The sequence below is a fragment of the Pristiophorus japonicus genome, chromosome 16 (assembly GCF_044704955.1).
Source record: "Pristiophorus japonicus isolate sPriJap1 chromosome 16, sPriJap1.hap1, whole genome shotgun sequence".
Taxonomy (NCBI): Eukaryota; Metazoa; Chordata; class Chondrichthyes; family Pristiophoridae; genus Pristiophorus; species Pristiophorus japonicus.
Window position 1 is genome coordinate 9,259,062 of NC_091992.1, and position 14,613 is coordinate 9,273,674.

The following is a 14,613-nucleotide window of genomic DNA, read 5'->3' on the forward strand; positions in this document are numbered from 1 at the left end:
TTCAGTCCCTTCTTCCAAGTTGTTAATATAGATTGTAAATAGTTGGGGTCCCAGCACTGATCCCTGCGGCACCCCACTAGTTACTGGTTACCAACCAGAGAATGAACCATTTATCCTGTTCTCTGTTATTTAGCCAATCCTCCATCCATGCTAATATATTACCCCCAACCCCATGAACTTTTATCTTGTGCAGTAACCTTTCATGGGGCACCTTGCCAAATGCCTTCTGGAAGTCCAAATACACCACATCCACTGGTTCCCCTTTATCCATCCTGTTCATTGCATCCTCAAAGAATTCCAGCAAATTTGTCAAACATGACTTCCCCTTCATAAATCCATGCTGACTCTGCCTGATCAAATTTTGCTTGTCAAAATGTCCTGCTACTGCTTCTTTAATAATGGACTCCAGCATTTTCCCAACCACAGATGTTAGGCTAACTGGTCTATAGATTCCTGCTTTTTGTCTGCCTCCTTTTTTAAATAGGGGCGTTACATTTGCAGTTTTCCAATCCGCTGGAACCTTCCCAGAATGCAGGGAGTTTTGGTAATTGGAGGGGAACATGGAGGTGGTGGTGTTCCCAAGCGACTGCTGCCCTGGATGTTGCTGGAGGTTAGCGAATTTGGGAGCTGCTGCCAAAGAAAATCACGTAACTCTTACAAAGAGCCAGCGCAGGCACAGTGGGCCGAATGGCCTCCTTCTGTGCTGTAAGATTGTCTGCGTAACTGGGGGCAAAATAAAGACAAAGCTGGAGGGTTCTGCTGCTTGTAGGAAGATTTACAATGTTTTCATTCGCTGTGTTATCATTGAAATTCAGACATTCTGCAATCGATACCGCAACATCAGGAAGATGTGACATGGGATATGGCTGAGATTTTAATAATGATGAACAGCGTCTGATCTGGACAATAAGCAGCATTGTTTAACGGCCCTGTGCCTGTTCTGTGGATAACTGTGACCCAGTTACTAGAATGATACCGGGGAAATGAGGGAAATTACAAAGGGTTTTGACAGAGTAAATAAAGCAAAACTGTTTTCACTGGTGGTAGGGTTGGTAACCAGAGTTCACTGATTATTCATCAACAACAGGAGCCCAGGCTGATTTACCCAGACCACTGCCCCCCCCAACCCAGACACACACAGGCTTACTGTTATGTCCCAGATGAGATCTCAAACCCACCACTGATCCTGGGACCCCACCTGGCCTGGATGGTTCAGTTTCAATCATAGAATTCTACAGCACTAGAGGAGACCATTCAGCCCATCGTGCCTGTGCCGGTTCTCTGAAAGAGCTCTCCAATCAGTCACACTCTCCCGCTCCTTCCCCATAGCCCTGTAAATGTTTCCCCTTTCAAGCATGTATAAATCCAATTTCCTTTTGAAAGTTACTATTGAATCTCACCAAAACAGATTATCTGGCGATTATCACAATATTGTATGTGGGAGCTTGCTGTGCGCAATTTGGCTGTTGAGTTTCCGACATTACAACAGTGTCTACACTTCAAAAAGTACTTCATTTTCTGTAAATTGTTTTGGGATGTCCAGAGGTCGTGAAAAGCACTATAAGAAAGCAAATTTTTTGTCTCCACTTACTTCAAAAGGCTCTTAAAATCTCTCTGTTTGACCATGATTTATTTCTGATCCCTGCTCAGCACATCCTCTGTCTCTTGTAAATTGCTCATCGATGTTCTTTGACATGAGAAGCATTGGTGAAATATAGAAATGCAAGTTGTGTTTCAGTCTGGGAACTGCTGCCCTTTAAAATGACACAGCCTCTGCTCTGGCATGGCCTGCCTAATGAGTCTAGCCGTTGGTATGCACGGTAAAGACAGCTGTACTTACGCATCCACCTCCTGGAAAAGCCGGAGTTTGTCTGGAAAGATCTCGGATAACAGGACGTTGATGTACGGCACTTTGAGAGCCTGGAGTTGAGACTCCAAATGCTGCAAGACAGGAATGGAAGAAGAGTCAAATAAACGGGCAGCAGCTGTACAACGACGACATTTATATAGCACCTTTAACAACAACTTACACCTATGATGCCGGAAAACGCCCCACGGGGCTTCACAGGAGCATAATCTGGCAAAAGCCGATGCCAAGCCGAAGAAGGAGACATTAGGAGGTGTGACCATGAGCTTGGCAGACATTTCCCTCTCCTCCCAATCACAAGATGCTGTTGGTGATGCTGGCAAGGTCACAGTCACATGCCCAAAATCCACATGCCTACTTTCGGGGAGGTAAGCAGGTAAGGTTGGGGCGGTACTGCAGGGTAGGGATCAGTTGCAGGACCTCTTGTCGAGGCAGAGTGCAACACGTCCCAGCTATAATCAACTAACAGCACCGACCAGGGTCCAATCCAAGAGGGGCCTTCTGCTCTGTGTAGGTCCCAGCGACACCAAGTGCTGGGTTACAGGTACAGTAGTGTATTGGGTCTGGTACTGCAGTGCAAGGGATAATGGGCAGGCCACACCGTTCGCATGGCAGACACGAGACTCCCAAAGCAAGCGCTCTACTTGGAACTCCTTCACGGCAAACAAGCTAAAGGTGGGCTGAGGAAACGTTACAAGGACACCCTCAAAGCCTCCCTGAAAAAGTGCAACATCCCCACCGACACCTGGGAGTCCCTGGCCAAAGACTGCCCTAATTGGAGGAAGTCCATCCGGGAGGGCACTGAGCACCTCGAGTCTCATCGCCGAGAGCATGCAGAAATCAAGCGCGGCAAACCTGTCCCACCCACCCTTTCCCTCAACGACTATCTGTTCCACCTGTGACAGGTACTGTGGCTCTCGTATTGGACTGTTCAGCCGCCTAAGGACTCATTTTAAGAGTGGAAGCAAGTCTTCCTCGATTCCAAGGGACTGCCTATGATGATGATGATGATGACTGAGGGAGTGCTCCATTGTCTGAGGCGCTGTCTTTCGGATGAGACGTTAAACCGAGGCCCCGTCTGCTCTCTCAGGTGGACGTAAAAGATCCCACAGCACTGTGCGAAGAAGAGCAGGGGAGTTCTCCCCAGTGTTCTGGGCCAATATTTATCCCTCAATCAACATCACTAAAACAGATTATCTGGTCATTATCACATTGCTGTTTGTGGGACCCTGTGGTAAATTGGCTGCTGCATTTCCTACATTACAACAGTCAGCATGGATTTATGAAAGGGAAATCATGCTTGACAAATCTTCTGGAAATTTTTGAGGATGTAACTAGTAGAGTGGACAAGGGAGAACCAGCGGATGTGGTGGATTTGGACTTTCAAAAGGCTTTTGACAAGGTCCCATACAAGAGATTGGTGTGCAAAATTAAAGCACATAGTATTGGGGGTAATGAACTGACGTGGATAGAGAACTGGTTGGCAGACAGGAAGCAGAGAGTCGGGATAAACAGGTCCTTTTCAGAATGGCAGGCAGTGACTAGTGGGGTGCTGCAGGGCTCAGTGCTGGGACCCCAGCTATTTACAATATACATTATTAATGATTTAGATGAAGGAATTGAATGTAACATCTCCAAGTTTGTAGATGACACCAAGCTGGGTGGCGGTGTGAGCTCTGAGGAGGATGCTAAGAGGCTGCAGGGTGACTTGGACAGGTTAGGTGAGTGGGCAAATGCATGGCAGATGCAGTATAATATGGATAAATGTGAGGTTATCCACTCTGGGGCCAAAAAAACGAAGGCAGAATATTATCTGAATGGCGGCAGATAAGGAAAAGGGGAGGTGCAACGAGACCTGGGTGTCATGGTACATTAGTCATTGAAAGTTGGCATGCAGTTACAGCAGGCGGTGAAGGCGGCAAATGGTATGTTGGCTTTCATAGCTAGGGGATTTGAGTATAGGAGCAGGGAGGTCTTTACTGCAGTTGTACAGGGCCTAGGTGAGGCCTCACCTGGATTATTGTGTTCAGTTTTGGTCTCCTAATCTGAGGAAGGACGTTCTTGCTATTGAGAGAGTGCAGCGAAGGTTCACCAGACTGATTCCCGGGATGGCAGGACTGACATATGAGGAGAGACTGGATCGACTTGGCCTGTATTCACTGGAGTTGAGAAGGGGATCTCATAGAAACATATAAAATTCTGACGGGACTGGACATGTTAGATGCAGGAAGAATGTTCCCGATGTTGGGGAAGTCCAGAACCAGGGGACACAGTCTAAGGATAAGGGGTAAGCCATTTAGGACTGAGATAAGGAGAAACATCTTCACTCAGAGAGTTGTGAACCTGTGGAATTCCCTACCGCAGAGAGTTGTTGATGCCAGTTCATTGGATATATTCAAGAGGGAGTTAGATGTGGCCCTTACGGCTAAAGGGATCAAGGGGTATGGAGAGAAAGCAGGAAAGGGATACTGAGGGAATGATCACCCATGACCTTTTTGAATGGTGGTGCAGGCTCGACGGGCCGAATGGCCTACTCCTGCACCTATTGTCTATGTTTCTATGTGACTACACTTCAAAAGGTACTCAATAGGCTGTAAAGCGCTTTGGGATGACCTGAGGTCATGAATGGTACTATATAAAAATATGTCTTTCTCTTTTTCTTAACAATCCAACCCTTACGGTGAAAGAACTAGCATTTAGAAATGACTGGTGTAATGTATTTGCTTCATGGGTTATTTGCTTAAGAATTAATAGCAACACATTGCTATTAAGAAATAGTTGGTTTATTAACAAAGGTTCAACAATCACTCGACACATTACCAGTTCATCCACCAGGCTCACAACCACCTGCCTCATCGTGGATCCCCCGAACCCAACTGCCTGGGGTTTTATTGAGTCTTGTGAACATCACGTGACTGGCTGAGCCACTCCCACTCAACAGCTCTAATAAACCTGTGAGCATGCTCACGCATGCATACATTACAACCAGGGATGTAATGAGAATCACATATCATTCATATAGTGCTTCCTCATATCCTCAGGACGTCTCAGAGCACCTCAGAGCCAATGGATTACCTGTGAAATGTTATTGTAATGTAGGCAAACGGAGATGTAATGTGGCACAGTGGGGGGATGAAGAGAAGAAATAACATTGCAAAGAAAGGCACTACTAGGCCAAATGAGGCAAAATAAATTAAGAACTTAATGGAAACAAGACACGGGACGGCATCTCTGCTCTATTGAAACTGACAGTTAATCGTCATTCATTTATTTTCACCAAGCAATTTCAATTAAGCATCGCCTACAATACTGTATATAGGTCAGTGAACAGGACCTAGCAACCTATTTTTATTGTTAATTTGATTCAGACGATTGGGCCATTTATATCCACGATTTGTGTGTGCAATTTAGATATCATTAAAAAAAAAATCCAGTTCTGACTTATCTTCGAGAACGACACAGGATTTTAACGGCACAGAAACAGGCCATTCGGCCCAACTGCTCCATGCCGGCATTTCTGCTCCATACCAAGCCTCCTCCCACCTTCCTTCATCACCCAATCAGCTTAACCTTCTATTCCTTTCTCCCTGGTGTGTTAATATCTAGTTTCCCCTTAATTGCAAGCTTAAAAGCTTCTAATTACTCAAGGAAGAGAGCTGTGGGGAATCAGCTGGACGATTCGGAGCTGCTATGCGGACTGAGTGAAGGGGACCAGGTTACTCTCCTGAGAGTGAGACAATTTATAAGACACACTGCGTGCATTAAAAACTGTGGGGGGAATGGACAATGGGGGGACGCTTGATAAATTCTTTATTTTAAGAGAGAACAGGATAGCATAATAATAATGATGGCAGAGATGGGAGAGTGGGGCCAAACAAGAAACGGGTGAAAAGAAAGACTTGCGTTTATATAGCGCCTTTCACAACCACCGGACTTCCCCAAGCGCTTTACAGCCAATGAAGTACTTTTCAAATGTCGTCACTGGTGTAATGTAGGAAACACGGTAGCCAATCTGCGCACAGCAAGCTCCCACAAACAGCACTGTGATAATGACCAGATAATCTGTTTTAGTGATGTTGATTGAGGGATAAATAATGGCCACAGGACACCGAGGAATAACTTCCCTGCTCTCCTTAAATATAGTGCTATGGGATCTTTTACATTAACGTCTCACCCGACAAATGGCACCCGCAACAGTGCAGCACTCCCTCAGTACTGCACTGCAGTATCAGCCTATAGTTGTGTGCTCGAGTCTTTGGAGTCTGTCCCCAAAGGTGGCAGGTGTGTGGAATATGCAGCCATGGAATGTGATAGATGCAACGAGACTAATTGAAGACAAAGTGTGACTCACCTCCTTACAGCCGGAGGGCTTGGGAGACTACAAGTGCCGAGTAGATTAGGGTGAGGCAGTCGCCAAAGGCTAAGGAGTTGGCAGTAAATCAGAATTGACAGGATGAAACGCGGACAGGAAACAGGAGACGGAAAGATGTGAGGCCGCACGGTGGGGTAACCCGCAGCCCGAGCTCCGGGTTCAAACCCAGCGCGGTCTTCCGCTCACTGGAGGGATGTGACGTGAAGTGATTCTGCAGAGGAGCTGACCTTCGCTCCTGAAGGGGGAGGAAAGGGGATCTGCAGCAGAGCAGGGCCCACAATCCACCACTCTCTCGCCGAGAGAGAGGCCTGGGAAACGGAAATGTCGCTCTGGCAAAGCAGCGGAAGCTTTACTCTGCGTCCAACTGACGCGGGAGGTGCTCGACACTGAGGCAGATGCCACTGACATCTCAGCAATGTGCCAAAAAACAGCCACCACACATGAATTCGGAAGGTAGATGAAGGAAAAGTGTCCTGTGATTGCAGAGCACGATGCTGCCCATTCGTCACTTCTGCCTGTGTTATGGAAAGGTCGGGGAGGCAATATCTGTCTGATTTATTGACAGTCACTTGCATATTGATGGGAAGGCACTGAGGCAGAGACCTGTGACCTGGGAATCAAAGCCTGCCCTCTTCCAGGTTCAGCAGGGTGCTGCCGGGAGGTGTTGCCTGGGTCCATCTGCTTCCGGGATGGCTAGACCCTGGTCAGCAGTGGAGACCAATGTCTGTGTTAGGCTGCGCAGGCCCCATGCACATAGGCCGCTTGCTGGCTTTACAATTGGAAAAACTGCGGAGAATCGACTGGGCCCCGCACCCAAAAAAGATTAGACAGAACATTGTTGGGGACAACTTCCTTTATATTGTTAATGTGCTGTGATTGGCAGAGTCCCCGCCCCCAACACCTTCTGCCCTCCCCCCTACCCCCTCACCGACACCGGAGGGTTTGAGGAAACGGAAGGGGAGAAGGGCTCATGGTGGAATGGGCTAAATGTCCGGGTATGCATCACAGGATTTTAGAATCATAGAATGGTTACAGCACAGAAGGAGGCCATTCGGCCCGTCGAGCCCATGCCGGCTCTCTGCAAGAGCACTTCAGCCAGTCCCACTCCCCCGCCCTTTCCCCATAGCCCTCCAATTTTCTTTCATTCAGGTACTTGTCCAATTCCCTTTTGAAAGCCATGATTGCATCTCACTTCACCACCCCTTCAGGCCGTGAATTCCAGATCCTAACCACTCGCTGCGTAAAAATATTTTCCCTCATGTCGCCTTTGATTCTTGTGCTAATCACCTTAAATCGGTGTCCTCTGATTCTCGACCCTTCCGCCAATGGGAACAGTTTCTCTCTCTATCTTACTCTGTCCAGGCCCCTCATGATTTTGAACACCTCGATCAAATCTCCTCTCAACCTTCTCTGCTCCAAGGAGAGCAACCCCAGCTTCTCCAGTCTATCCCCGTAACTGAAATCCCTCATCCCTGGAACCATTCTTGTAAATCTTTTCTGCACTCTCTCTAAGGCCTTTACGTCCTTCCTAAAGTACGGTGCCCAGAATTGGACACAATACTCCAGTGGAAGCCGAACCAGTGTTTTATATAGGCTCATCATAACTGCCTTGCTTTTGTACTCTATGCCTCTATTTATGAAGCCCAGGATCCCGTAAGCTTTTTTAACCGCTTTCTCAACCTGCCCTGCCACCTTCAACAATTTGTGCACATATACCCCCAGGTCTCTGTTCCTGCACCCCTTTTAGGATTGTACCCTTTTGTTTATATTGCTTCTCCTCATTCATCCTACCAAAATGTATCACTTCGCACTTTTCTGTGTTGAATTTAATCTGCCACGGGTCTGCCCATTCCACCTGCCTGCCTATGTCTTCTTGAAATCTCACTACCCTCCTCGCTATTCACTATACTTCCAAGTTTTGCGTCATCTGAAAATGTTGAAACTTTGCCTGTTACCGCCTGATATCGGCGGCCATGCTGCAGAGTGCAACGGCCGCTGATGTTTTGTGGAATGGCTGCCATTTTGAAAATTCCACTCCTGCGGTATCTGGGCAGCGACCCGCTCTCCCGCTCCCCCCCACCCCCCCACCAACCGCTCCGCTGCTGCCAATCTGTCCTACGTGCATCAACAGAGCGTGCATCGCCAATGTGGCCCCCCACCGAACGTGAAATTCCGCCCAGAAAATCTTGCTCCCACCGCTCGATGCCACTGACAGCTTTTTTCTGTCGGTGCACTGTGCTTTGGAGCGCTTCTAAAATGGCGGCACGGCTGCCATTAAAGGGGAGAACCTACTACTGCGGCCACCATCTTTTTTTTTGTCAGCTGCATTTCGGGCCGACAACTATGCCCCGGGGTTCGGCCGGGCCGCCAACAGGCAGCCTGGCATCCATTTCCGCCCCTCTACCTACCGAATCTCCACTCACCACCGCACTTTGACCGAATTCCGGGCCACTCGAAAAAAAAGTCAAAGAGCGGAATTTCGTGCAAGAGGCCACAACATCTACCTCTGCGGTAAAAACAGGTGAAACACGCTAGGTGCGCCTCATTTTCAGCTGGGGGGGGGTGGGGGGGTGCAATTTTGGCCCCCTTAAATCCAGGAATATTTAGTACCCAATCCTGCCCTTTTTTGAGCCAGTTCTCTGTTATCGCCACAACATCATATTCCCGTGTAACTATTTGCGCCTGCAGCTCACCAACCTTATTGAGCACACTTTGTGCATTCACACAAATGCACTGTAAAGCTATTTTAGACCTTCTTGTATTCTCACTTTGTCTGACCCCACCTAATACTGAACTATTTATTACGCTAGTGCTATCAGTCTCTCCCAATCCTTTGTGCTTCTTTCTAATGTTACATCCCCCTGCCAAATTAGTTTAAACCCTCCCTAACAGCACTAATAAACCTCCCCGTGAGGACATTGATCCTGGCTCTGTTGAGGTGCAACCCGTCCGGCATGTACATGTCCCGCCTCCCCAGAACCAGTCCCAATGTCCCAGGAATCTAAAGCCCTCTCTCCTTGCACTATCTCTCCAGCCACACATTCATCTGCTCTATCCTCCTATTTGTATAGTGTGGCACCGGGAGTAATCGGAGCTTTTTAATCTCTCTCCTAAACCCTTAAATCTGCCTGCAGGACCTCATCCCTCGTTCTACCGATGTTGTTGATACTGATACGGACCACGACCTCTGGCTGTTCACCCTCCTCCCTCAGAATGTCCTGCAGCCGCTCAGTGACTCCCTTGACCCTGGCACCAGAGAGGCAACATACCATCCTGGAGTCATGTCTGCGGCCACAGAAACGCCTGTCTGTTCCCCTAACTATTGAATCTGCTATCACTATTGCTTTCCTGATCTGTCCCCCCCACCCCCCTGTACAGCTGAGCCACCCCTGGTGCCATGGACTTGGCTCTAGCTGTACTCCCCAGAGGAACCATCGACCTCACCAGTATTCAGTACGGAATTTTCTTTGCAAAAGGCTGAGAGAACGGGTGTGAAATGCGAAAGTCTTCACAGTGCAACTGAACAGCAAGAAGGGGCTTAGTGTGCAGTGTGTCGCCACACTGAGAATAAGCTGGGAGATTAATGGATTTGACATTCAGCCTTGTCCTTCACTCGTCTAGCCTTGCTGCTCCGTGCACTGCTTCAGAAACACAGTGTTGGGGGTCAGGGTCACTGTGACGCTCGCCGCTTGGCACAAATTACTGACGGCGAATCCGCAGGCCTGTTTACACCCCGCCTGAGTTCCTTTCCCAGATCAGAGCCGGTGCAAAACACGCAGCCGATTCGCCAACGCCCGTCCTTCACCCTTCGTTAACATTCAAACTGCCGCTAATTAGTGAAACGGGTGAGACAGATTGGATAGGCTGGGATTGTTTTCTTTGGAACAGAGGAGGCTGAGGGGATATTTAATTGAGGTGTATAAAATTATGAAGGGGCCTTCGATGGAGTGGATAGGAAGGACCTGTTTCCCTTAGCAGAGAGGTCAATAACCAGGGGCAGAGATTTGAAGTAATTGGTAAAAGGTTTAGAGGGGAGATGAGGAGAAACATTTTTCACACAGAGGGTGGTGGGGGTCTGGAATGCCTTTCTTGAAAGGGTGGCTGAGGCAGTAACACTCATCGTATTTAAACCCTAATCCACAAGGCAACGGACCAAGAGCTGGAAAGTGGGAATAGGCTGGTGAGCTCTGTTTTGGAGGGCACAGACACGATGGGCCGAATGATTCTATGAGTCTGAAGGTGGTTAAACTCACCTTGTATGTGCACTTTGTTCCCGATACGCTACAAGCTGGGCCCGCAGCATCGTGAAGGCTGTGATTTTGACGGTGCACTGATCCCAGCTGTGGCATCACTGGGGGGGCAGGGGGAGGGGCTTATAGTTACCCTCAGTGCCACTGAGCTGAGGAATGGGGGGGGGGTGGGAATAATCAGCGGCATTCCCTCTTCCGACTGCTGTCCAGTGACCCTGATTAAAAGATTGGCATCGGCTGTGATGCCCGCTGTAGTCAAATAGCATGTTACTCTTGGCGTCCAGTAAAAGGGTGGAGAGGTTGGAGGAGACGTGGGAGGAGGAGGGGAAATTGTGCACGTGCCTCATTCACAGATCCAGCTTGTGTTTCCCCACAGGGCAGCGATGGAATGTAAATCTGCGAGACTGAATGGGTGCAAAACTGACATAGATCCAATTAACAGGATATATCATCTGCAGTTAAGGGGAGCATGTTGTAAGATCCAGTGCAGAAACTAATTAACAGAAAGGGCTCTTGTACATTTTCACTAACTAAATGGGTTTCGACGTGCCTCTGTCTATTCCCGGAGAATAGTGGACCTCTGAAACAGGTTGGCCTCTCGTGCGGTGGATAATGATTCGCTCAATTCCTTTAAACAAGAGCTGGACCTGTTTCTGGCTCGGGCAGAGATCACTTCTTACAGAAGGTAAGTACTGCAGGGAATCCAGGGCCAGAGTAATCTCCTGGACTGGTTTTGATCAGTCGACTTAGATGGGTCGGTGTACAATTTCCCAGATTTCCCCGCCAAATCGGCTTGTGTTTTTATCGCCTCTCCCGGGAGATCACATGGTTTCAGGTGGAGTGGAGTGTGTATGCTGTCATACATGAGGTATCGCAATTGTGTGGGACAAGCTGGATGGAGCAGAGGGTATTTACCTGTCCGTCACAGTTTGTATCTTAGGATCAATTGTTTTAAAATGAGCTCCTTAGATGTGGGCAAAGCTGCATTTATCATCCATCCCTCGATTGCTTGTACAACGTGAATGGCCTTACTAACCCACTCACAGGGCGTTGGGTACCACTCAATGTCACGTGGGACGGGAGTCACGTGTAAACCAGACCAGGTAGGGGGCGACCAGCTGGGTTGTCAAAACAATCCAGCAGCTTTCATGGTCACAAAAAAACAAAATTTAAAAACAAAATCTAAATTTCACGCATTGCCCTAGTTACAGCAGGGTTTCTGCAAGTCACTATAGGACCCACGGCAGGAGGCCTGTGTTTCTGTGCTTCCAACAGCTGCTCATTCAAAACCAGAACCACTGGACTGACTAACCCGTCTATCACATGGTCACACCTTCCCTTTATATCAGTGCCTTGCATTTCTTCCCGTTTTCCGTCTGTATTTCCCTGCAGTGTCAGCCGTGGCTCGATGGGTAGCATGCTTGCCTCGGAGTCAAAAGATTGTGGGTTCGAGCTCCATGCCAGAGACTTGAGCACATAAATCCAGGCTAACACTCCCAGTGCAGTGCTGAGGGAGTGCCGCACTGACGGAGGTGCCGTCTTTCAGATGAGACGTTAAACCGAGGCCCCCTCTGCTCTCTCAGGTGGATGTTAAAGATCCCATGGCACTATGTGAAGAAGAGCAGGGGAGTTCTCCCCATTGTCCTGACCAATATTTATCCGTCAATCAACATCACTAACACCAATGATCTGTCATCATCACATTGCTGCTTGTGGGAGCTTGCTGTGTGTACACTTGCTGCCGCGTTTCCTACATTACAACAGTAACTGCACTTCAAAAGTACTTCATTGGCTGTAAAGTGCTTTGGGACATCCTCTGGTTGAGAAAGGCACTATCTTTTTGTTCTTTTTATTTAATAGCTGCAACAGGAACATAAGAATTGCTGGATAAAAGACCCAGGTCCATCTAGTTTGCCTTCTTCAATCCTGGTAGTTGCATGATGCAACGGTAATGGAGTTTGTTGACAAATGTGTGGCAATTAGTGACATCTTGTAAAATTAATAGTATTTATTCCATTGCTTGGATATCAGCCAGTGCTGTCTTAAGGTAACTTGAGTCTCTTGTTCGGGGGAAGGGGGGTTGTCTTAACTTCAGTATTTTAAGGTTAGTTGCCTTGATCTCTATTTAATTAACTTTGTGTGTTACTGTGACAGTCAATGAGTTGGAGGAGGGCTGAGACTTATGGCAGGACTCAACAGTCTATTTTATGTCAAACAAACTCTATTTACTCAGCAAACATAAAAACAAGAGTTTCTACAAACTACAGCAAACAGAACTCGTGACCGAAACTACAGCAAAGTTTCCCGATAAAAGCGGGGTGATTTCTCCAGCAAAATACAGTGAGTGGAGGATAGTTACATTATGTGCGTAAAATCAATCCCAGTCACTTACAGCAGTGCGGTCTCCAGGTATGATTGACGGGGGAATTACTCAATCGTCGTCATTCTGACCGGGAATAGTGATGTCACTGTTGTGGGAGATGGGTGAGGTTCCCACTCCTAAGCACCAGGTGGAGACATCCTTCTGGGAATGGGCTTGTGCAGGGATCAGGTGACAGGAGGATGCGGTTCCAGCTGACCGCGGTCCATCATTATCATCATAGGCAGTCCCTCGGGATCAAGGAAGACTTGCTTCCACTCTTAAAATGAGTCCTTAGGTGGCTGAACAGTCCAATACAAGAGCCACAGTTCCTGTCACAGGTGGGATAGATAGTCGTTGAGGGAAGGGGTGGGTGGGACATGTTTGCCGCACGCTCTTTCCGCTGCCTGCACTTGATTTCTGCACGTTCTCGGCGATGAGACTCGAGGTGCTCAGCATCTCCCGGATGCACTTCCTCCACTTAGGGCGGCCTTTGGCCAGGGACTCCCAGGTGTCAGTGGGGATGTTGCACTTTTTCAGGGAGGCTTTGAGGATGTCCCTGTAATGTTTCCGCTGCCCACCTTTGGCTCGTTTGCCTTGAAGGAGTTCCGAGTAGAGCGCTTGCTTTGGGAGTCTCGTGTCTGGCATGCGAACGATGTGGCCTGCCCAGCGGAGCTGATCAAGTGTGGTCAGTGCTTCAAGGCTGGGGATGTTGGCCTGGTTGAGGATACTAACGTTGGTGCGACTGTCCTCCCAGGGGATTTGTAGGATCTTGCGGAGGCATCGTTGGTGGTATTTCTCCAGCGACTTGAGGTGTCTACTGTACATGGTCCATGTCTCTGAGCCATACAGGACCGTGGTCCAACACTCCATTGACACTCATTGTCCAGGCCCACAGGAGGAACACACAAAATTGGTTTAGAGGGTTAAATTATGAGGACAGGTCGTTAAACTTGCCGTGTATTCACTTGAGTTGAGAATATTGTGATCAAGGTGTTTAAAATGTTAAAAGGATTTGATGGGGTGGATACGGAGAAACAATTTCCTCTGGTGGGGGAAATCAAGAACAAGGGGGCATGATCTGAAAATGGGAGCTGGGCTATTCAGGAGTGAAATCAGGAAACACTTCACACAAGGGTAGTGGAAATATGCAACTCACTCCCCCAACAAGGCGGTGGATGCTGGGAGTTAATTGGAGCTTTCAAGATTGAGATAAATTGATTTAAGAGTGTCAAGGGATCTGGAGCAAAGGCGGGAAAATGGAGTGGAGGTGCAGATCAGCCCTGATCTAATTGAATAGAAGAAACATAGAAACTTACAGCGCAGAAGGAAGCCATTTCGGCCCATCGTGTCTGTGCCGGCCGACAAAGAGCCGCACGGCCCTCGGTCAGCAGCCCTGAAGGTTACAAATGAACAATGGTAGAAAGGTAAAGAGCACCCTGCCCAACCAGTCCGCCCCACACAACTGCGACACCCCCTGCACCGCAACATTCTACACTCCACCCCAACTGGAGCCATCTGATCTCCTGGAAGAGGCAATAAAAGATAAAAACCCAGGCCAATTGGGGAAAAAAATCTGGGGAAATTCCTCTCCGACCCATCCAGGCGATCGAAACTAGTCCAGGAGACCACCCTGGCCGAATGATGGAACAGGCTTGAGAACATAATAAAAACATAAGAAATAGGAGCAGGAGTCGGCCATTTGGCCCCTCGAGCCTGCTCCGCCATTCAATAAGATCATGGCTGATCTGATCTTGACTTCAAC

At 48.3% G+C, this 14,613-nt stretch overlaps 1 protein-coding gene across 2 annotated transcripts in view; it reads right to left on the reverse strand.

The window, feature by feature from the left end:
• The window catches only part of dph1 (diphthamide biosynthesis 1), a 717,385-nt gene that overhangs the window by 104,092 nt on the left and 598,680 nt on the right, over positions 1-14,613 (reverse strand). For both annotated transcript variants that reach the window (XM_070856970.1, XM_070856969.1), the window contains exon 9: positions 1,841-1,941. In XM_070856970.1, the coding sequence (XP_070713071.1) occupies positions 1,841-1,941 (101 nt within the window). The remainder of the gene's footprint in view (positions 1-1,840; positions 1,942-14,613) is intronic.